The sequence below is a fragment of the Schistocerca gregaria genome, chromosome 2, assembly GCF_023897955.1.
Source record: "Schistocerca gregaria isolate iqSchGreg1 chromosome 2, iqSchGreg1.2, whole genome shotgun sequence".
In the NCBI taxonomy this organism is placed as follows: domain Eukaryota; kingdom Metazoa; phylum Arthropoda; class Insecta; order Orthoptera; family Acrididae; genus Schistocerca; species Schistocerca gregaria.
In genome coordinates, this window is record NC_064921.1 from 18,312,235 (window position 1) to 18,337,339 (window position 25,105).

Sequence of the window (25,105 nt, forward strand, 5' to 3'; positions counted from 1 at the left end):
TGAGTAGTCCTCGCCCAGAGATCCAAATTGGGGACTATTTTACCTCCGGAATATTTTACCCAAGATGACGCCATCATCATTTAATCATACAGTAAAGCTGCATGCCCTCGGGAAAAATTACGGCTGTAGTTTCCCTTTGCTTTCAGCCGTTCGCAGTACCAGCACAGCAAGGCCGTTTTGGTTATTGTTACAAGGCTAGATCAGTCAATCACCCAGACTGTTGCCCCTGCGACTACTGAAAAGGCTGCTACCCCTTTCAGGAACCACACGTTTGTCTGGCCTCTCAACAGATACTCCTCCGTTGTGGTTGCACCTTCGGTATGGCTGTCTGTATCGTTGAGGCACGCAAGCCTCCCCACCAACGGTAAGGTCCATGGTTCATGGGGGCAGGTGATTAACTGTAGACAGGCACAGTTAAATGTAAACTGTTGATTAGTTTTTAGCTGTCAGACAAAGTCCTACATCAGTTGAAAAAACACACTTACACATTCATACATGCACAACTCACACACAATGAATGGTGCACTGAGATGCCAGTAGCTCTCTCTTTCTCTCTCTCTCTCCCTCTGTGTGTGTGTGTGTGTGTGTGTGTGTGTGTGTGTGTGTGTGTGTGTGTGTGTGCGCATGCGTGCTGACAGATAGAATCTTACCGAACTATCAATTTAATAAGCCATGGTAGCAAAATAATGACATGAATCTTTTACAGGAGAATGAACATGAATCTTTTACAGAAGACTGGGGGGGGAAAAAAAAAAAAAAAAAAAAAAAAAAAAAAAAAAAAAAAAAAAAAAAAAAACTGGGCAAAGACAGTCTCAGGAGAGAGGAGTTCGGGCTCCAGAGAAATGTAGAAACATGTGAGACAATACTGACCCTGTTGAGATAAGTTGAAAATAGGCAAACTTACATTTATAGCATTGGTAGATTTAGAGAAAAATTTTGATTGGTGTACACTTTTGGAAATTCTGAAGATACCTGGAACAAAATACTGGGAGCAAAAGATTGTTTGCAACTTATACAGATATCAGGTTAGAGTTAATGGAGTTGAATTGCATGAAACGGAAGCAGAGGTTAAGAAGGGAGTGACATAAAGATACAGCCTATCTCTGATATTATTCAGGATATACATTGAGCAATCATTAAAGGAAACCAAAGAAAATTTTTGGAAGGGAATTAAAGTTCATTGAGAAGTAATCAGAATGTTGAGGTTTGCCAGTAACAGCGTAATTCTGTTGGATGGCAAAGGACTTGAGTATGAATTAAAATAAAGAAGTGGTAATGAAATGTAGCCAGTTTAAAATATGTAATGCTGAGGGAATTAGATTAGAAAATGAGACACTAAAAGAAATAGATAGCAAAATAATTGATGATGGTCAAAGTATAAAGAAATGGCTATCACAAGAAAATCTAAGAAAGTCTAATACAATTTAAATGTTGGCAAGTCTTCTCTGAAGGCATTTGTTACATTTGCCTGGTGTTCAACTGTGTATGGAAGTGATATGTGGACAAGAAGGAGTTTAGACAAGAAGAAAATAGAAACTTTTGTATTGTGGTGCTACAGAGGAATGCTGAAGATTTGATATGTAGATCAAGAAACTGATGAGAAGGTACTGAATCGAACTGCATAGCATAACTTGACTAAAAGGAGAGCTTCGTTGAGGCATCAATGAATCATTAATTTGGTAATAGGGGGAAGTCTCAGCGGTACCAATTGTAGAAGGAAACCATGGGGTGAATACAGTAAACAGGTTCAACCGCATATAGTTTTCCTTAATTATACAGAGATGAAGAGGTTTGCACAGGACAGAATACACTGGAGAGCTGCATCAAACCAGCCACAACATCATATAACAGAAAACTCTTGCACTCAGGCTTGTCTTTTTTTTCTATGTTTAGGAAAATCATTGATGAGTAATTAAATGTGTCCTTTTTTACAGGTGACAGAGAGACCCAAGGAAAAAGACCAGTACTCTTTCAGGTAGTGGCAATTTATTTCATTAAGCAGTCTTGCAAAATACACATGGACATTTTGGTTTTAATAATCAAAAAACTAATACTAGAGAAGATCTTAGAAACAGTGTTTAGAATTTAATTAGACTAGTGAAATATTTGTCGTATTGAAGAATATGCTAGTAATCAATAGAAACATGTTTTATTTGTACAGTTTAGATGACACTGTGATTACTAATTATGGTAGTTGCTTGACAATGTGTAGTGTTAATATGGTAGCAATTTTTTTACTTCATTCAGTTTAGTGTAAGAAATAAAGTGTTAAAATGCTTCCTTGAGAGAGTCAACATCATGGTTAAATAAGGTATTTCTGTGTAGCGGAAACTATGAACAGAAGCCATTTGGGTTGTATTAATGTAACAAAAATATGCCAGATTAATGCAAAGGTGACTCTACCACATTTACTCAGAGTTAATGCTATTGTGATTTTATCTCTGAGGAAAAGCAGATCACTTTGAATCTTGGGTTTTTATGATGAAAGTTTTCTTCTTTGGGAACTGAAATGAAAAGTTATGTAAAAACTATAAAAGACTAGAATTCACTGTGTTCATTTGATCTTAATTCCTATGTGTATAAATGTATTTTAAAATTACTGTCAACTGTTTTCAGCATATCTCATAGCAGTTTGAGAAATTGTGTTATTTTGAGCTCCGAGTTTATCTAGTGGGACTTACACCATATTTAGAAGCCTTAAAGAACCTGAGGAAATAATGAAACATTCATCATCAAAAAATTATCTTGAACAATTAGTAGCTATCCTGTGACTGTGAATTTTTTTGTTTTTATTTTTTACTATTATTATTTTTTTATATATTTTTAGAATCTGTCCAAGGACAAAAGAAGAATTGTGTAGACAATTCCAAAAATTCAATTCTAGTGGCCTCCAAAGGTCTTACAACTCCAGTATGTTCCTTATGTGCTGCAAGTATAACCTGTGACTGCCTTTTTTCACCCCTCATGGTCCCAGCCTGTAATGACTGGGTTTGGGCCTGGTAGCCTTATGATTTCCAAGCTGTAGGCTGTCCAGCAATGCCAACTAGTGATGCAAAATGCCTGGGCATTTTTATATGTTGGGGCAAATGACCAGGATAAATGCCTGGGCATATGTCCAAAATTTATAAATGACCAAGCATTTATGCATTTTAAAGGTTAATTGATAAGTGGTGCTCATAAAAAATCTAAACTGATATTTTGTATTGGAAAAGGTGTTTTGCAACAGTGCTTTGGTAGTGGTTGGGTAACCAAGTAGAGAAAGCTGCTTGAGAGTTAGGGAAATAAATTGGACTGTAAACGTAACTATACATTTTCAGTGGGGGTAGTGCACAATAAAAAAAAGAAAACAAAACTCAAGTTTAAATGTAATTGTGGAAATATGGTACAGTTTGTATTAAGTTGGTGGCCTGTAGGTAGTATTTTTACTTTTGCTATCACCATAAGTCATTGTTCTCATTGCTGAGTGTTGTGACCTCATGAACCAAGTGTCTCCATCCCGGACGGCTGCCAGCTTCTCTTAGTGCCTATTGAAGAGGTAGACCTGAGATCTTCTAATTTGATCTATCTATTTGCTTGCTACTCTTCCTCTTGGTCTTATGCCCTCGATCTTTCCCTGCCAGATTATTTTCTCTAGATTTTCTTCATCTCTTCTCACAATATGGCCAAAGAACTGGAGAATTTTTTCGGTGACTCAAACAGAAAGGCACCTGGAGATATCGAGTTGTACGATAATGGACACATCTGTCCTTCTTTTGGTCCATTTTATGTGTATCATCCTATGCCAGCACCAAAGCTCAAACGCATCAATGTGCTGTTTGTCTCTGGCCTTGAGTGTCCATGTTTTGCAACCATAAAAGAAGACAGAAAACACGAGTGTTTTGACTAGCCAGATCTTCATGGTGTTTGTTACTGCTCTGCTCTACCAGATCTTGACGAGCTTCTTCACAGCTATTCACCCTAGTTTGATCTGTCTTCTTATCTCATCTTCACAACTTCTCGTACTGCAGATATTCTTCACGGGTTTGCAGCCGGATCATTTCGTCCTCCAGACACAATATTTCGGCGGACCAGCTGGCCGCCATCCTCAGGTGAGTTAATGCTGGTGCAGTTGGTTGACCCAAGATAGGTGAAGAAATGCACGACTTCCAGTTCCTTTAATCGATCTGTAAGATGGATCTGTTCTTCCTGATCAATTATCATGAGTTTGGACTAGCTGATGTTGATGTCTAATCCATATGCTAGACTAATGTCCTTTATTCTTGTTAGTAGATCAGCAACTTCATCTTCACTGTTGGCTAAAAGCACAGTGTTATCAGCAAAATGAAGATTGTTGATAGTTCTCCCACCAATTCAGATGCCTTTGGTCCAACCATCAAGAGCTTTTCTAATGACATGTTCTACATAGATGTTGTACAGTTGTGGGGATAGGACACAACCCTGTCGCACACCTTCTGATACTCTGAAGAAGACAGACATGCCAGTACTTGTCTTTACAACTGTGAAGAGATTATTGTATAGACTTTTGATCAATGCTATAAAGTGAGGTGGGACACCGAACTCTGCAAGCACCTGTCACAGACTTTCCCAGACAACACTGTCAAGGCTTTACTATTGTCAAGGAAGCAGATGAAAACTGTAACACAGAACTCTCGCAATTTTTCAAGTATTTGTCTTATGTTGAGGATCAGCTCATGAGTTCCTTTCCTTTCATTCCTTTCGACAAAACCTGCTTGTTCTGTGGATATGTGAGGCTGAATGTATGGCTTCAAATGTTGGTTCAGAATGTGGGGCAAAATTTTACCTGCATGAGATATGAGGGCAATGTAGTTGTAGCAGTACCTGATAGACCCTTTCTTTTGTAAGGGGATGAAGAGAGACTTAAGTGCAAGTCTTGTGTAGTACCTCCAAGTTTAGCATTGAAGTTGCCTTGGATTATTGTCTGTTCTTTGGTAGGGATCTTATTAAGGACATGCTCCAGTTGGTCATAAAACTTCTCCATCTCCTCATCTGACACTAGCTGTAGGAGCATAGATCTGAATTATGATGAGTCTGCATGGAGAGCATTTAGTTTGATAGAGATGATCCTGTCATTAATGGATTCATAACCTATAACACAGTTGTTCAGATTTCTAGGAACAACTATTGCAACACCGTTTGTACTTTGCTCACTACTCCCTGAAAAGTACACAGTGTTCCTTCCTTTAGTCATGAAATGGCCACCTCCTATCCAGTGAGTCTCACGAAGCCCAAGAAAATCCAGGCCACACAGGTTCATTTCTCCCTCTACTATGGCAAGTTTTCATGTCTGAATTAGCCCACACACATTCCATGTTGCAATCTTTCTTACAGTGCGCAGGGATAATTTGCACCGTGTTGTTGGTCTAGTGACTTCTCTCAATCCTGTATCCCCCAGACATCCAACTGGGGGACTTGAAGCTCCGGATAATTTAGAACTGAGCAAAGCTACGGGGTTCTCATGTGAAAAGCATCAGTGGTGCCTTCCCATTTCCTTCTACCTCCAATTCCTGTCTGCTCACCGACTCAGTTTCCTGCTGTGGTTGGTTACCCAACCTTCCTCTGAGTTGCTCGGCTTAACAGGGGCACCACATGTAGGCAGAAAGTTGGAGAATAAAGGTGACAGAGGCTAAGAGAACTCTCTTGCTGAGTTCTTGTAATCGCGTATCATCCCAATTGTTTTGCCAGAGTCTCAAGGTATTCACAGAGATTACTCAAGGTCATCTCATGGTCCTATTACTTATACTATACTACTGCAAAAATATTACAGTAAAAAAAGTTTATCTGCAATGATTGTAATTAGGGATGGGTCATGTGCCGATTGCACATCCACGAGTCCAAGAGTCGCCGATTCTGTAGGAATAGACTAGTGTCACCTTCGGTATCGACTCTATGTTATTAAACCTTTTTTATGAATGTTCTCATTTTATTTTCAAAGCAGTGCAATTATACAAAAGTTGTCTCACATGTCACTACATCTGACAATAAAGTATTTTTTTTACTGAAAAGGGTTTAACATTTATTATCAAGAAACACATGCCAGTTGTTTAATACATTTGTTAGTAATGTTGTTATCAATAATAATTCTTCAGGAATATTCAGAGATTTCACATGGATTATAAAGTGTGTTACATTACAAAGTGATGACCTAAGGCCAATGTTATTTTGTACCAGCTTATCACTACATGGCAGTTCAATGCTGTGTGTGTGTGTGTGTGTGTGTGTGTGTGTGTGTTTGTGTGTGTGTAGAACTGGTAAAGATAAAAAGGACATTGTAAATGATAAATATCTGTCAGTAACATGTGTCCATCATTGGTATAGCAAATTTAAAAAATTTTTTTGGAGGGGGGGGGGTGAGGATTTTCTCTCATCTTTCCTTTTGTTCTTAGTGATAAAGGCAATAAATGAAATAAATATGTTTAAATGTAAACATTTACTAACTTCTAATATCGGGAGTTTTCTCCAATCCCTTGTTTTAATTGTTAAATTATACATTCTAGTAGTAAAAATTTTGAAAAATACTTTTTTTTTAATGCCCAGATTTTGGGCCTTTAAACTGTTTTGGGCAAATTCCTGAGGAATGCTCATTTATAAATGTCCTGCCCCATGGGCATTTGCCCAGCTCACTTCACTACTACCAACTCTCTATTAATGTAAACTTTCAGTATGACCATCATGAGATGTGATGGTGAAATGTTGTGTGCCTCAGAGAGCTGGGGTCTTGGCTTAATTGCCTAGATCACAAGGATAGTAAAAACTTCCCACAACCTCAGCATCAAGGTTTATGACATGCTGATGGGATGGATGGCTGTGGAGGAAAACAAGTCAAATGCAGGCACCCTCTGCAGCAAGTGCTGCACCCCACTTCTATGGGCCTCTGTCTGGGTTAGATATTTGTGTCCCTCACACCTTGTCGGATTGAAATGATTCTTATGGCTCAGAATCACACTCCTGATGGAAAGAGTGGACTGTCAGTGAGTTGTGATGCCAAGTCAATAAAAATATCTCAGGTGACGCTCCTTCTGAGAAAACACACCACGAGAATAGTGTAAATATTAATAGGACACAAATTTGCAATAGTAATAGGCCACGAGTTTGCCAAAGTTCATTTGTAGTAGTTAAAAGAGATACAAGATCTATTGAATAGATCCCACCTTTCTACATTCATAAAGGCTTAAGAGTCCATTGATAGTTTATTGAAATAAGTCAAACATCTTTGAAATGGCATTCTGCTGGTCGAAACAACTACATCACAACAAGTGTCAAAGCTTTTAGGTTTCAAAAATAAAGTTTTATAACCTATTTCAACTGAAGTACATAATGCCATTAATTTTTGCAAACCTGTGTTCCAAAGGATTCGAGGAAAAATTGGCAAGTGTTAGTATCCCAGGGGTGAAGAACTTTATAAAGAAAAGTAAATGGGTAACCAGAAAAAATTGCAGTATTTTTTCTAACATTCAATCACCTATACTACCGGACTATATCAGATCTTAAAATTGAAACTATATATCAAACTCAGTGAGGTGTTTTCAATGCCAAAAATTTCATCACACAACTCTTGAGTGTGCTGGTGAAGCCACATGTAACAGACACTGATCAAAGACACAGGAAACAAATTAATCCTATATATCTCCTCCAAAGTGTTTAAATTGTTCAGTTGATCATCTTGTGTGGAGCAAGGATTGCTGTCTTTATGCAAAGGAAAGAAAAATTCTAGGCATCAGAGGATATCTGTCTTCTGAATGGAGGCCAAGCAACACATTCAGCTCCACCACAGATTCCATCTTGGCCATACTTTCTGTTTGCTATTCAAAACCAGACCAATGAGAAAGAACCTAGCAGTATTTTGGGTCATTAGGGCAAAAGTATGACAAACAATTAAAGAAAGCAGAAAAACATTAGGACAAGTTTTTTGAAATCCATTAAATGCTGCAAACCAGCCACAAGAATGCAGGTGTCTATCAGGAAGATCTCTGGTAAAGGAAGATCGACACCTATCCATGCCGTAATGAATAATGGGAGTATGTGAACTTCCCCAGCTGACATAATGCACGCAATGATGGCATAAGAGAGCCAACATTCCTGTACCAGAAAGAAGCTGTAGGGAGGATGCATATGGAATTTAGTTCAGACAGCCAACAAGAATGTAACTGCTCTTTCTCTTTGTGGGATATGGGAAGCATCTTGTCAGTAGCTATGGATACAGCCCCAGATCTAGATGCTATTGTGCATAGTGTGTTGAAACAGCTGGGTATAGTATCAAAAGAAACTCTTGTTTCATCTTTTAAACTGTATATTGTCAAAGGCCTATATTCAGATTCGTGCAAGGAATCCATAATTGTTCGCCTCCTAGAACCAGGGAATGATGGTACCTCCACAAACTATTCCTGTAGTTTTCCCCTCACAAGCTGTGTAGGTAAAACCATTGAATGAATGGTAAATCACATCCAGTGTGGTTCTTAGGAATAAACTCAGTAACTTCTTCCTGTTTGGTTGCAAGAAGTGTTGTTTTACCCAAGATAACCTGATGCTTCTGGAGGAAGTTTTACAAGAAGCTTTCCTACATAGACATCACCTTATAAGCGTATTCGTAGATACTGAAAAGGCGTGTGACACAATATAGATATGCAACAAACTCAGCCAGCCTCTTAACTGGAGCTTCTGTGGAATGCTACCAGGCTTATAGAAATCATTCCTTGCACAGTGATCGTCCCCTTGCCATATAGCTGATAAGCTTTCAAGCAGTTTTATACAGGAGAATGGTGTTCTTCATGGAAACATTTTAAATTACACCCTTTTTGCTATTGGTATAACCTGTGTAACTGACACAGTGAAAAGATATTTGTTTGTTGTCAGTTTTATGGGTTCCTGCTCCTCCTCCTGTCCTGCATCAAGAGCTAGTCACTTATGAAGGCAGTTCCAGATTGATGAACACTTTATTTATTCCCTTGGTTCATGGTGCACTGTATGATGTATCATTTCAGTTGTATATATGTGATATTTTGGTCTGCATGTAAGTGATAGGACAATTATTAGTAGTGCAACCTTTGCACAGCACAGCCCATTTTCCCAACTACGTGAGCAGACAACATGGAGTGTAATTATCAAGCACAGTGCTGGCTGAAGTGGTTTCTGTGGAAGGGGGTGTAAACGCTACGGATGAAATGAAATGATCGTGGTGGTGGTGGTTAGTGTTTAATGTCCCGTCGACAACGAGGTCATTAGAGACGGAGCGCAAGCTCGGGTAAGGGAAGGATTGGGAAGGAAATCGGCCGTGCCCTTTCAAAGGAACCATCCCGGTATTTGCCTGAAGTGATTTAGGGAAATCACGGAAAACCTAAATCAGGGGGCCGGAGACGGGATTGAACCGTTGTCCTCCCGAATGCGAGTCCAGTGTGCTAACCACTGCGCCACCTCGCTCGGTGAAATGATCGTATGGCATTGTTGGCTGGGAGGTCCCCATCGGGAAGTTCGGCCGCTGAGTACAAGTCCCATTTCAGTCGACGCCACATTGGGCGATTTGCGTGACGGTGATGAGGATGAAATGATGATGAGGAAAACACAACACCCAGTCCACGAACAGAGAAAATCTCCAACCTGGCCAGGACTCAAATCCGGGCCTGCTGCATGGGAGGCAAGCATTGTACCACTGAGCTAAGCAGGCGAACTCATGGATATTTGCAGGTGATTGGTGGCAGTCTGTGCAAAGTGTGCACCATCATGTAAAACCAGGTACAGCCGGACGATTAACTGGAAAAGTGGCTGCACATCAATGAAGAAAGGTACCTGTTCTGGAAGGAAAGTGACTGTGATAACGCCAGTCAGCACTTCAAGGATAGAAAATCATATTTAAGAGAATAGGTGCATCATATTCACAGAGCTGGAGTACTTGCCAGAAGCACTCTGCACTGCATGGTGCATGAAAACCTTAAGTTTGGAAAAGTGTCTTCCAGATGGCTCCCCAAATCCCTAAAAGCAACACAAACACGACAGTGGAAGGATTATAAAATGATCTCCTTTAGTGCCACAGCCAGGATCCAGAAGACTTCATGTTGAACTTGTGACTGACAGCAAGACTTGGGTCCCCCTACTTTGAGATGGAGCTTAGAGCCCCTTCGATGCAGTGGAAGTGTACAGACAGCATCTCACCAAAGCAGTTCTGTACAGTGCCTTCAGAGGCTGGCCAGTCTTTTGGAACAAGGATGGAATCATCTTAATTGATTGACTGGAATCAGTATCCACCATTAACAGCATGGCATATGTGGAGACTCTTTGGATGTTGCATCATGGAATTCAAAAGAAACGGCAAGGAAAATATGTGAAAGGAGTGCTTATGCAACACTACAACCTTCCTCCCTACACAAGCCAAAGAACTGTGGCTGCCATTGCTTACCCCTTACTTGCCATCTATTTTAGGCTATGAAGAAGTTTTTGGGGAGTGTGTATTTGTTTAATCAAATGTGCCACATTTTTAATGACCCAGAACTGCTTATTAATGGCACTATTCTCATTTTCAGTCAGTCAGCTAGGTTCCTGGCGTCATACATTATAAAAAAACCCACAGGCTACCACACTTGTGAGGCCTTAAAATAACAGCATTTAAATTCTTAGTCAAAATAAGTATGTCTCAGTCTGAGGTGCTGATGGATCTAGTCTACAGCAATTTTATAAAGCAGTCATACAGCGTGTCCAAACTTAAGGGTGCACCATTTATGATTCAGCTCCACTTAAATATGTAAAAATATTGGATGCAGTACACCATGTGGGATATTGGACTAACAAAATGGTCTTACAGAACAAACCATATCCCTAGCTTCTTGTGTTAAACGTAGTGAGCGACTACTTTCTGTCTGACAGTTGCTCTTCACTGTACGACATGCCTTCAGAGTACGTCAATGAATGTTCAGCGTCCACTGTCACTGCACATCCCCTAGCTCAACAAATGCACCTGAAACCTCCCCCAACCTCCCCCCCTCCTCCATCCATGAAGCTGTCAGTGATTTGGGTGAAACGTCTTTTAGTAGACATCAACATAGCAGATATCAAGGTTATCCCAGAGTGTTGAGGAGAGCAGCCTCCTGAAACTCTGAAAAGAGCTACAGTATGTTGTAAATTATTGGAGTGATATTGCCAAAACTTCGCTACTACTACCATGACACTTGGGCTAATGTAACAGCACCTGACACAGATCTCCATGCATTATTTGAATTTTTGCATCTGGAAGAAGATAAATGAATGAGAGAGAACATGACCCACAATGCTTTTATTTCAAAACAAAGTAAACACTTTTTCAAAGCAAGTCAGCAGAAAAAGTCTACTGTTCACTCTATCAAATGTGCCAAAAATGGGCATGTAAAGAAACATTGCAAACATAAACCAAGTGACAAATATTTAGCATATAGTAGAGAAAATTATTCATGTAACTGTAAGCAAAAGGATCATTTTGCCAAGGAGTGCTCTAGTGCAATGTTTGACAGAAATATGACAAGTGAGAGACCTGACAAAAAAGTATCAAAAGGTTTCAAACATAAAGTACTATTCACTTATGAGTTTTCTATTGCCAAAATAAATAACATTAATTTGCAGCCTAGTCAAAAAAACATTTGGTACCAAGATTGTGGTGCCATGCAACACACGACATTTAGAAGGGACTGATTAAAACATTAAGTAAAATTAAATCTGTACAAAAGTGTTAATTGACAATGCTACTGAAACAGAAGGAATTGGAATGGGAAATGTTGAATTAGAGGCCTTCGATGGTGAACAGTGGTATGACACAGCTCTGTAAAATATGTTATAAGCACCAAATATACACTCATGCTCATAAATTAAGGATAACTGCAGAATGTGGTGCCATACAACGTGACACTACACAAAACTGGCACTGATAGCATTGGCACATAGGGAACACATACGACACAGATCTGTAAGTCTACGGTATTGGTGATAAGTTGAGAAAACTGTCCCGAAACACATGTGCTACAAAACGCCACTGTTTCCTGCACATGTACCCTGACATCAATATGGGATATGATCACCATGCACACATCCACAGGCCGCACAATGGGTTGGCATACTCTGGATCAGGTGGTCAAGCAGCTGCTGGGGTAAAGCCTCCCATTCTGGCACCAGTACCTGTCGGAACTCCCGAAGTGTCCTAGGGGTTTGAAGATATGCAGCGATACGTTGACCAAGAGCATCCCAGATGTGCTCGATGGGGTTTAGGTCTGGAGAACTGGCAGGCCACTTCATTCGCCTGATATCTTCTGTTTCAAGGTACTCCTCTACAGTTGCAGCTTGGTGGGGCCGTAGTATTTCATCCATCAGGAAGTAGGTGGCACCCACTGCACTCCTGAGAAGGTGGACATACTGGTGCAAAATTACATTCCGATACACCTGACCTGTTACAGTTTCTCTGCCAAGGACATGCAGTGGTGTACGTACACCAATCATAATCCCACCGCAGACGATCAAACCACGACCTCCATATGTCCTTTCAAGGACATAAAGGGGTTGGTATCTGGTTCCTGGTTCATGCCAGATGAAAACTCGGCGAGAATCACTGTTCAGACTATACCTGGACTCGTCCGTGAACATAACCTGGGACCACTGTTCCAATGACCATGTATTGTGCTCTTGACACCAGCCTTTATGGGCTCTCCTGTGACCAGGGATCAGTGGAATGCACCTTGCAGGTCTCAGGGTGAATAAACCATGACTGTTCAATCGTCTGGTAGACTGTGTGTCTGGAGACAACTGTTCTAGTGGCTGCGGTAAGGTCCTGAGCAAGGCTACCTGCAATACTCTGTGGCCGTCTGCGGGCATTGATGGTGAGATATCGGTCTTCTTGTGGCATTGTACACTGTGGATGTCCCATACTCTAGTGCCTGGACACGTTTCCTGTCTGCTGGAATTGTTGCCATAATCGTGAGATTACACTTTGTAGCACACGGAGGGCCTGTGCTACAACCTGCAGTTTTTGACCAGCCCCTGGTCACCCTAGTATTCTACCCCTTATAACGTCATCAATATGTGTTCTTTGAGCCATTTTCAACACACAGTCACGATTAGCACATCTGAAAGTGTCTGCACACTTACTCGCTGCACCTACTCTGACAAGTACAAACACACTTCTGTGTATGGACTGCTGCCAGCACCACCGTGCGATGACCGCAGGTCAAATGCACTGCGTGGTCATACCTTGAGGTGATTTAAACCCGCAGACCACCCACCAGAGCATTGTTTCACCATGTCACATTATCCTTAATTTATGAACATGAGTGTAGAATTTAATTTATTTTCTGTGTCTTAAGTCTGAGATAAAGGCTTTGTTCCAAATGCAAATGCAGACATCTCAGTTGTCAAAGCTGATGACAGAAAACTAGCAATAAGCAGACATGAGGGACAGCTGTACAGAATGTTGTTTCATACAAAAGAGTCTAACAAATATGTGACAGCAGTCTCAATTAAAATGTGTCAAGAAAAGTCAGCATCTCAAACGTCGCATTGTCAGAGATGTACTAAAAAAATTGTCATTGATTATATTGATGACTGGAGTGAATGTATACCTGTTGGTTGTATCTACAGCAAACATCACAAATCTCATTTGACGATATGAAGGTTGCTGAAAATACTCTTGATCTAATTCATGTTGACTTGTGTGAAATGAATCTCATAAAGTGATTGTGGAGTACTAATGAATGGATCATGCAGTGTAGTAACAAGTGTGAGCTATTTGTGAAGTATGTGCTTCACATAACATAATCTATGACATAAATTTATTCTTTGCTTTTCATTAGTATTCTGTTGTTGTTCGTATCTAGTTGCTTGGATACCAGGTGCACCAGTATGAAATGAGCGTTTTTTTGTTGTTGTTGTGAAAATGAAACAATAATTTTGAATTGAAAAGTAAAAACATTTTATTCCAAGTACTGACCATTGCTTTCTATACATTTTGACCTCCTTTATGACAATTTGTGGATGCCACGCCAATAGAAATGTTTGTCTTTTGAAGCAAACCAATCAGACAACCAATATGGAATCACCATATGCCTCGACAAGCATTCGATGCCACTCTGCAGCACTTTTTTTCAAATGAAAACAAAAAATTAATGCTTTCCGCAAATCATCACTTTCTGGTACAAAATTCGACATTGTTAACACGATGAAAACTTATGATGTTGATGAAATGAGCGTTAAAATACAAATGTTCCCTATTGACACATTTGTATCTTAACACTCAATTCATACCGGTATATCTGGTAGAAGAATGTCAAGTTGCATTTATGGTGTTTAATGGTGTGAATAAACCTTCTGGTAACACGATGTGATATCCTGTGTTAACTGACTCATGTGCTAAATGTGGAGCTTTCACATAAGCCCTTCTGTGTGTTTTCTGCATATTTCACCATTGTAACTTCATGATGCAAGACCTGCCATTGACTGCTGACCTGCGCAAAAGCACTCTCATTAACCATGTTATAGTTAAGCCACCACCATTTTGACAACAGAACCCAGTTTTATGGTTTGTGCAACTGGAGAATGAGTTTGTGCTTGTTTATGTAACTGTTGATGACACAAAGTACAGCTATGTTGTCACTGCATTAAATGAGGGCATGGCTGCAGAGCTTCAGGACATTCTAGTATCGCCACTGTGCGCCAACACGAGCTTTGAGAACACATTTCCCACATGGTGCAGTATGAGACAAAGTGGCTAGAGAAGTTACTTTGTACTGAGGAGCTAGGTGATTGCTCACTCTCCTTCGCAGTTACTGCACTGCTTAAGGACTCAGGCAAGTAACACAATTAAAAAGGACATCTTACATACAAAATACTTGGTTGTCGCACCATCCATCCGATGCGCAGATAATACTGACGGTATGCACTGGTGATCTTGACACATTTGTATGGATTACAGATCACATAACAGAAATGTACCAATTCATATGTGTCACAGCCTCAAGTAGATAATAATCTTGCTGCACAGCAAGCACAGATCGCTGAACTTACTTCACAAGTCGGTGCCTTGCAGAGACGGTCACATTGGTACCGTTCACCAAGGAAGTCCAGCCACTCACCTTCCAGTGCGACAGTTCAGTACTGATATGTAGAAATGCAGTCCTCTGTGTGACATGGGGCATGCATCCAGAAGTCAGTGATGATAGTGGCTGGTTCTCCAGATGGTTGCTGTCGACTGTTCTTCATGGAACATTACAGAAAGCTGCAATTCTTAGTGTTCGCAGGTACTGACATGTCAATATATCCATCTGCCTGGTTACCTCGCAGCAACAGTAATGACTACTGCCTATGTGCCGCCAACGATTCCACCATTCTGAAGCTTGCTTATGTCACACTAGTACTGAATCCTAGGCATCCATTGTAAGCCCTTGTGACAATTTATCGTGACAGATGTGGCACACCCTATTCTCAGGGCAGATATTTTGTCCTTATACGGACTACCTGACCTCCATCGTCGTTACCTCCTTGACACTACTACCAACTTGGAATGGAAGTGATCGCTGTGTAGACGATACACAGTGTGGACGATTGCATGTGATTCGCTGTTTATAGAGCTACTGAAGCAGTTTCCGGAAATCACTCAGCAACTACCTACACTAGCACTGGTTCAGCATTCAATGCTGCATTATATACTAATCACACCAGGACTGCGAGTTCTCAGTCAGCCTTCTTGTTTAAAACCAGAGAAGATGAAAGTAGCAAAGTGGAATCCTCCTTTATGCTCACACAAGGGTTCTGCCATCCATTGAGCAGTAGTCACAAATCTCCACTTCACATAATACCAACATTGATACCTCTCCTCAGTGCAGCACGCTGTGAACAATAGGCTGCCATTCCCCCATAAACCTTCCAGCACCTGACTGATCGTATGCCTGCGAGAGTGGAAGCTGTCATCAAGGCTAAGGGTGGGCCAACATCATATTGAATTCCAGCGTTACCGATGGATGGCGCCACGAACTTGTAAGCCATTTTCAGCCAGTTGTTCAGATACTTTTGATCACATAGTATTTATGTTCTCCACATTGTACCTTGTATGTGCCTTCTATCAGAAACCTTATCGCTCCAGACAATGAAGCTAAAACTGCCGTCTTCACTCTGTTCCAACTCTCTGAAGTTACCGGACTTCATTTAGGACGATGCAATGCTGTGGAGACCTTTCAACAGTTCATGTATGAAGTCATGCATGGCCTTGATTCTTGCTATGTTTACATTGATGATATCTTGATTATTTCAAGCTCGGAGGCAGAATGCCTAACACATGTATACCAAGTTTTTAATCATCTCTGTCCAAATGGATTAATTATTAATCTGTTGGAATATGTATTTGAAGTAGCTGAGGTCCAGTTCATGGGTTACACCATGAACTCCCAGGGAATACGGCTGCCACAGGAGAGAGTCAAGGCCACAACTAACTTTCCACAGCCTTCAGCTATTGAGAGTTGGGACAATTTCTTGTCACCATCAACTTTTATTGCATTTCAGGTGTCACCATGCTCTCTTACCTGCTATGCTGAATAACTTGGTACAAGGTTAACTGAAATTGAATGATAAACGGACATGGACTGAAGAGTCTTAATTGGCATTTACTAAAGTGATGACTGCCACCACAGAGGCTACTCTATTGACACACAGTTCTGCACGCCCCTCTCATTCTATTGGTCAGCGCATCTGATACTGCAATGGGTGCCATACTGCAACAGTGAGTAGTCAGACTCTGGAAGGACTTGGTTGTTTTGAGCCAGAAGTTACCACCATCCCAGTAGAGTTGGACAGCCTACAATGGTGAATTGTATACAGCATACTCCGCTATCAGTTCTGCCATCTGCTCGAATGGCAACAGTTTACACTGGTTGCAGATCACAAGCCACTGGTGTATGCTTTCCATCAGTGACCGGAGAAAGTGCCACCACACCAACTGTGCCACCTGGATTACATAGCACAGTCAGCTCTCACATTTTTCACTTCCAAGGGGGAACTGAATGTACCAGCAGGTGCTTCCTCTTGGATAGAAGCAATCACAAATGTGACAGATTTTGAAACAATTGGTTTGGCATACCAGTCTGTCACAGAGGTGTGGGATTTGCTGACACAACCATCAAGTATGCAGATCCATGTCCAAGCATTGTCACTGAGTGCATTGTAATACTGTAACGTTGCTTCCGAGAGTGTTTGTGACCAATGACTTTCATCAACAGGCAATAGCATCGTTACAAGATTTGTCTCATTCTGAAGTGCATGGTATGACAAGCCTATTGAAGTGAGCATTTGTGTGCCAAGCATTGACAATGACTGCAGACAGATCAGTCAAAGGGAAAAGTTCTGCTGAACTGTGTATGGACAAAAAATAGATCTTACTGAGTTGAGATGTTTTGGATGTGACTGCTGTGTTTTGATTGAGGATCACAGATGGGGAAAGATTGAGAAGAAACCAAAGAAGGGACCCTTTGTTTATGATTTATGTTTGCTGTGCGACAGAATCTACCTACCTGATGGAAATGATGTTGTTACCTCTGATAATGTGATATTTGATGAAGGAATAGAAAATGAAGAGGTACTATAGTAAAGACCTTCACAGGAGAAAAGAGTGAAATTAAGTGTCCAGAAGAAAACCACTCATCTGATGACTCACTGTGTTATGCCTCTGAAGATTGCAGCATGTCACCTGATTGTATAACACAAATTAGAGTATTGATACCAAAACTACATGATCAAAGAAAACTTAGGCAGAAAGTCAGATTTACAAACTACAAAATGAATCCTGTGCAATGCAGGAATAATGCAAACTTTGTCATACTTGGTGAACTTGGAAACATTTCTATTTCAAATGTCTTGAGTGACAAAAACTGATATAGGGCAATGCCTGATGAATGCAGTTCCCTAATAAAATTGAAAACTTGCACTAAAATCAAGAAATATGTTATAATCCCCGAGTAGTTGCAAGAGCAAGGGCTATGCTAGTCAGAAACATTTAGTCCTGTAGCACATTGTGGGCCAATGAAATTGCTTTTTAGTCTTCCAGGTAAAAATTTAAAAAATATTACATCTTTTGATCTACAGACAGCATTTCGATACACTGATGTGCAAGAGGTGATGTACATGAATCAACCTGATGAATTCAGTGATGATGCAAATAGAGTTTGTAAGCTGAGGAATAGTTTATATGCTGTAAAACAAGGTCCAAAAAACTGGAAAGAAAATTGTCTGATGATTTTAGGATTTGTTAATACTGACAATTATCCTTGTGTCCATTATAGTGAAGACACAAGCATCATTATAGCTTTGCTTGCTGATGATGGCCTGGTTATCTAAGAAGGACAGAAAGCATTACTAAAGTTTCGAACATAGCTGAATCAGATGTTTCAAAAGACATTTGATAGGATATTTCAAATGTCATTCCTTGGAATGGAGATTAAAATAAGTTCATAAGGAATTTATGTACATCAATCACCATACACAAAGAAAATCTTAATACAGTTTCAGTTTGATGATGCAAACCCAGTAGCTATACCAATGGAGCATAGAGTGGTGACAGTTGAAGAAAATCTTGTGAGTGATGAGTCGTTGGAAAGGACTGAACCCTGTTGAGAAGCTATAGGAAATCTACTCTACTTTTCATCATTATCTCATCCAGATATCATATTTTGCATTAATTACTTTAGTAATAAATAGTGAGTGGTCACTGAAAAATTGTGAAACCCATTTTTCATTATCTAAAGGGAGCTATGAAGTATGGATAATCTCTGTTTGAGGTTCAGCACTGCTTACCTATGCTGATTATGATTGCTGTTTGACAACAATGACTTGACGATTTTGCTAGTACTGTCAGAAGTGGAGAAAATCAGTACTAGTTGTCAGATATTTATTTATCTCTGAGCATTGCCAGTGCCAAACTGTCCAGAGATGCGAATTATTACTGTACACATTGAACAGCTAGTGTCCAGTAGCAAGTAATGTCTGAAAACACTTGCACAGGTGTTTATATTAGAACCAAAACTTATTTTAAGTTGGTGGAACAAGTTAATTTCAGGAATGTTCTGCAATTACTTGCAGAAGTGCAGTCATGCTTAAAACCCAGAGCTAAAATCAGAGGACTTCACTTGAATTAGAAACTTTCGGAGGATATCGTACAAAATTTGAAACATCTCTTGTCTATTGTATAATCAAATATTTGACAACAGGAAAAAAATGCAGTCAGCAGTCTCACCAAGAGACTTCTTGTAATTACTGTTTGTTTTTTGCAAGCAGTATTTATCACTTACATTATAAATGTAACATTAAAAAATTAGCTATAGTTTAAAAACGTCTGTACTACCATTTTACTGTCCTTTCCTGAGGAAAAATTTGATTGATAAACTAATTTCACACTTTCTTGACTGGTAGTGCAAGTTAGATGTGTTTAACGGTTCCACTGGTCCACTTTTTTCAGCCCATCTGTCTTTTTGCCATTCTCCTTTTTGAAACAACATTTTCTCACTGGTACTGAATACATGCAACTTCTGTAAGTGTAAGAAAAATTCTCAGGAGCTGAGAAATTCACCAAGTACTTGCAGCAAGATGCAAGAACTAGAACGAATTTTCACCCTGCAGTGGAGTGTATGCTGATTTGGAAATTCCCTGCAAATTAAAACTGTCTGCTGGACCAATACTCAAACCTCGGAACATGGTCTGGAACACAGATCCGAGAACAGATTTATCAAGCAATCAAACCTCCAGTTCTGATCGAAGTTGACTGTGGGTGTTTATCGCGGATAAATAAACTCTGCTAATTTTGAAAAGCAGTTAGCAGTTTCAGTGAGGAAGATTGAACTGTTATCTAAAATAAAGGGAAAAAAAACCTAGCTGAGAAGGTTTATGTCATGGTTAAAATCACTGAGAGCAGAAGCCAAAAATTAGTCCGTTTACAATCCTACCACTGCAATGTAAATCCCATAGGACAGCCACGGGCCAAAACAATACATTGTTCCAGGGGGAACAATGTCATTGGTGGCATATTGAAGGAAAGATTGCAGAATGTTATTAATTCTGCTTCCTTTCAGTTACTTGACAGTACTAGCAAAGTTACTGCAGGAAATTGCAACAGTTGGAGCAGGAGTTGTGGACATGAGATGGATTAATCGAAATGGCCTTCGATGAGTTGTCGCCAGTGCCCCACCCTCAGACGATGATGGTTTTGAATCAAACACAGATGACAGTGATCTGTAGCGAATATCATTTTGACAGTTTTTTCAGGCGTAGTTAATTATACTTCGTAAACACTGCTGTTGGGATGTGTTTAATAAAAACAATGCACAAACAGATCAATTTTTGACTGTTGATTCAGAGTGCCATAAGTTTTATATCCATCTACTTTCATTATTTTCGATAAACAAATCATAAACTAGAGCTAAAACAATTGTGCGTGGATATGTCAACAAATTAGGTGATTTATGATCTGATACAAGTCTCATTTAAGTAGCCAGTGTTTCTTCGAGTGCCTCTTCCAGTTTCATGTTAAGCACAAAAAACAGTTAGTGGTGCCAGCACTGCTGCAATGAGCCAACACTGCCTTCTTCTCAGTAGCCATTATGCGGGGATGTGGCTGTTCCCAACAGCCACCATGCCAATCATGAAATTATTGTGGCCAGATAGTATAGAGGTGATATCTTCACTAGATCTCCATCAGTGAAGTTCTTATTGTGCAAGGATTACTCATTGTCTGGTAGGCCCAGAAGCAATGTCTCAGGACAACTGCAGTAGCTGAAGCAGAGTACCCAGCTGCTTTCTTGTCAGTTGCTGTGTATGTTGCACATCATACCTTTGCAAGAACTTAGAATTTTTGGTTTTAATCAACTGACAGAACTGTGTATTGACAATCGAGCTGAAACATATATGTTGAAGAATACCTTTGAAGGAAAAGTGACAAGAGGCAAGAACATATTGAAATTCTTCATTGAATAAAACATTGGAATGACCATAAAATTGAAACATGTGGAAAGTTCAAGTCAATTTGCTGACATACTGACTAAACCACATACTCGTGAAGTGCTTGAAGTATGAAGAAGAATAACAATCAAAGAAGAGAGTTGAGAGCTAATTATTTTTCACGTTATGTTGCAATCTGTTATGCAAGCTGTTTATGAATATGTTCCATGTATTAATGTAATAATGCTGTAGTAATTACTCTTTGATCAGTCAGTTATTTTTTATCAAGCATTTTGTATGTGAATAAATTATATTAAAGTATAATCCTTTAAGCATTAGCAACAGTTACTTATCATTCAAATCCGGAATTTATCAAGGTTTTGGCTGTTTTATCGAAGTCATTTTCCGGTGGAGTTGACAGTGGCTTCAATTTTGTTGTTGTGGTCTTCAGTCCTGAGACTGGTTTGATGCAGCTCTCCATGCTACTGTATCCTGTGCAAGCTTCTTCATCTCCCAGTACCTACTGCAACCTACATCCTTCTGAATCTGCTTAGTGTATTCATTTCTTGGTCTTCCTCTATGATTTTTACCCTCCACGCTGCCCTCCAGTACTAAATTGGTGATTGCTTGTTGCCTCAGAACATGTCCCGCCAATGGATCCCTTCTTCTGGTCAAGTTGTGCCACAAACTTCTCTTCTCCCCAATCCTATTCAATATTTCCTCATTAGTTATGTGATCTATCCATCTAATCTTCAACATTCTTCTGTAGCACCACATTTCGAAAGCTTGTATTCTCTTCTTGTCCAAACTATTTATTGTCCATGTTTCACTTCCATACATGGCTACACTCCATACAAATACTTTCATCCTCCTTTCAAGACGCTATCCATTCCATTCAACTGCTCTTCCAAGTCATTTGCTGTCTCTGACAGAATTACAATGTCATCGGCGAACCTCAAAGTTTTTATTTCTACTCCCTGGATTTTAATACCTACTCCGAATTTTTCTTTTGTTTCCTTTAGTGCTTGCTCAATATACAGATTGAATAACATCGGGGAGAGGCTACAACCCTGTCTTACTCCCTTCCCAACAACTGCTTCCCTTTCATGTCCCTCGACTCTTATAACTGCCATCCGGTTTCTGTACAAATTGTAAATAGCCATTCGCTCCCTGTATTTTACCCTTGCCACCTTTAGCATTTGAAAGAGAGTACTCCAATCAACATTGTCAAAAGCTTTCTCTAAGTCTACAAATAATAGAAATGTAGGTTTGCCTTTCCTTAATCTTTCTTGTAAGATAAGTCGTAAGGTCAGCATTGCTTCACATGTTCCAGTATTTCTACGGAATCCAAACTGATCTTCCCCGAGGTCCATTCGTCTGTAAAGAATTCGTGTTAGTATTTTGCAGCTGTGACTTATTAAACTGATAGTTGGGAAATTTTCACATCTGTCAACACCTGCTTTCTTTGGGATTGTAATTATTATATTCTTCTTGAAGTCTGAGGGTATTTCGCCTGTCTCATACAGCTTGCTCACCGGATGGTAGAGTTTTGTCAGGACTGGCTCTCCCAAGGCCGTCATTAGTTCTAATGGAATGTTGTCTACTCCTGGGGCCTTGATTCGACTCGGGTCTTTCAGTGCTTTGTCAAACTCTACACACAGTATTGTATCTCCAATTTCATCTTCATCTACATCCTCTTCCATTCTCATAATATTGTTCTCAAGTACATCGCCCTTGTATAGACCCTCTATATACTCCTTCCACCTTTCAGCTTTCCCTTCTTTGCTTAGAACTGGGTTTCCATCTGAGCTCTTGATGTTCATACAAGTGGTTCTCTTATCTCTAAAGGTCTCTTTAATTTTCCTGTAGGCAGTATCTATCTTACCCCTAGTGAGATAAGCCTCTACATCCTTCCATTTGTCATCTAGCCATCCGTACTTAGCCATTTTGCACTTCCTGTTGATCTCATTTTTGAGACGTTTGTATTCCTATTTGCCTGCTTCATTTACTGCATTTTTTATATTTTCTCCTTTCATCAGTTAAATTCAATATTTCTTCTGTTACCCAAGGATTTCTACTGCTGTTTGTAGTAGCTTACCCGCATTCCTGTTTTCCTATTCATTATTAAACCTACTGCTGCATTACCCCTATTTGATTTTGTGTTTATAACCCTGTAGTCACCTGACCAGAAGTCTTGTTCCTCCTGCCACCGATCTTCACTAATTCCCACTATATCTAACTTTAACCTATCCATTTCCCTTTTTAAATTTTCTAACCTACCTGCCCGATTAAGTGATCTGACTTTCCACGCTCTGTAGTTTCCCCTTGCTTTCAGTCGTTCGCAGTACCAGCACAGCAAGGCCGTTTTGGTTATTGTTACAAGGCCAGATCAGTCAATCATCCAGACTGTTGCCCTTGCAACTACTGAAAAGGCTGCTGCCCCTCTTCAGGAACCACGCATTTGTCAGGCCTCTCAACAGATACCCATTCCGTTGTGGTTGTACCTACGGTATGGCTATCTGAATCGCTGAGGCATGCAAGCCTCCCCACCAACAGCAAGGTCCATGGTTCACGGGGGGCGGCATGGCTTCAAAATAAAAGCTGAAATTAGTCATTGACTAAAACAAGGAACATATAAGCAACTGACTTGGCTATTCTTTAATTCAGTACACAGTTGCAGATCAAGAATGCTACTGAAACACGAAGAAACTAATGGATTTTATCATAACACATGTTCCAATTTGGCATTATCTTCCACTGTGGCCATGTGTAGGTTATGTAAAAAAGTCTTAACAATATAATATTAAACTGCAGAAATTATGTAGTAATTTTACTCATGTATATTTCATTCCCGTTATTAAACTGAGCAATGATGTGTCCACCAGACATGGGCTGCATGTGAACAAAGATGATAAGTTGAAGCTAATTAAGAAAAAAAATTAAGGATGGAACTCAGTTGTTCTAAATTACAGTTAAGGGGTTTCTTTAGGAAAACAAAGTACTGTACTGTCACCAAGCCCAATGGGAGGGTAAAGCCTAGCATCCAGCAGCATCTCAATAATCCAGAAGAAAGTAAATCCCAAGAAGGGTAGATGTTGTGGTTCATCACAGACAATGGTATATTTGGGAGTGCCCAATGGAAACGTGATACGAGTGCTCTTATTCTCTGCATACCTAAATGTCGGGGGAAACAAGATGTGTTAGACGGAATTTCACAAGCTGGTGTGATGAAAGGCAGCTTGCTCTACATGTAGAAAAATGTACGTTAATGTGAATAAGTAGGGAAAACAATCATTTGACATTCAAATACAACATTAGTCACATTTACTAAATATCTATGCATAACACTGCATAGTTATATGCACATCAGGTTGGTAGTGAGGAAGGTGAACACTCAACTTTGTTTTATTAGCAGAATTTTTGGTAAGTGTAGCTTATCTGTAAAGGAGAGGGTGTACAGAATGCTAGTGCGACCCATTCTTGAGCACTGCTCGAGTGTTTGAGATCTCCAACGGGTCAGGTTAAAGAAATTTAGAGGCATGCTGCTAGATTTCTTACCAGTAGATTCAGTCAGCCGACAAGTATCTCCGATATGCTCTGTAAACTCAAATGGGAATTCCTGAAGGGCAGACACTCCTTCTCATGAGGAACTATTGCAGAAATGCAGAGAACCGACATTTGAGGCTGACTGCAAATCAACTCTACTGCTACCAATGTACATTTTGTTTAAGGTCAATGAAGATAAGATGAGAGAAATTAGGTGTATGGAGGCTTATAGATAGTCATTTTCCCCTTGCTGTTTTTATGAGTGGAACAGGAAGGGAAATGACTAGTAGTGGTGTATGATGGCTTTTACTGCAGTTGTCAAGCTATCATTGTTGTGTATTCTTTTAGCTAGTCATGTAGTATGTTTTTAATGTACTTGGTATGCTGAGATAATGACCCACTGCAGAAGAGGTAGCAATGGTACAATCTGAACAGTTTTCATTATACTCATCTTTTATTCTTCTTCTCTGTTGTAAGTTGTAGGGATGTATTCCATTCTGAAAGGGAACTTTGTATATTGATGTAGAGGATGCTCAACTTCAATTTTTTTTAAAATAATAATATGAACACTGATGGACGTTCTGTTGTTGAATAGATATATTTTCAGTCATTTCACTTCGTAATA

At 39.8% G+C, this 25,105-nt stretch overlaps 1 protein-coding gene across 1 annotated transcript in view; it reads left to right on the forward strand.

The window, feature by feature from the left end:
- The window catches only part of LOC126336305 (protein SSXA1-like), a 149,191-nt gene that overhangs the window by 58,491 nt on the left and 65,595 nt on the right, over nucleotides 1–25,105 (forward strand). The window contains exon 4 of the mRNA XM_049999845.1: nucleotides 1,935–1,975. Coding sequence (XP_049855802.1) covers nucleotides 1,935–1,975 — 41 coding nt within the window. The remainder of the gene's footprint in view (nucleotides 1–1,934; nucleotides 1,976–25,105) is intronic.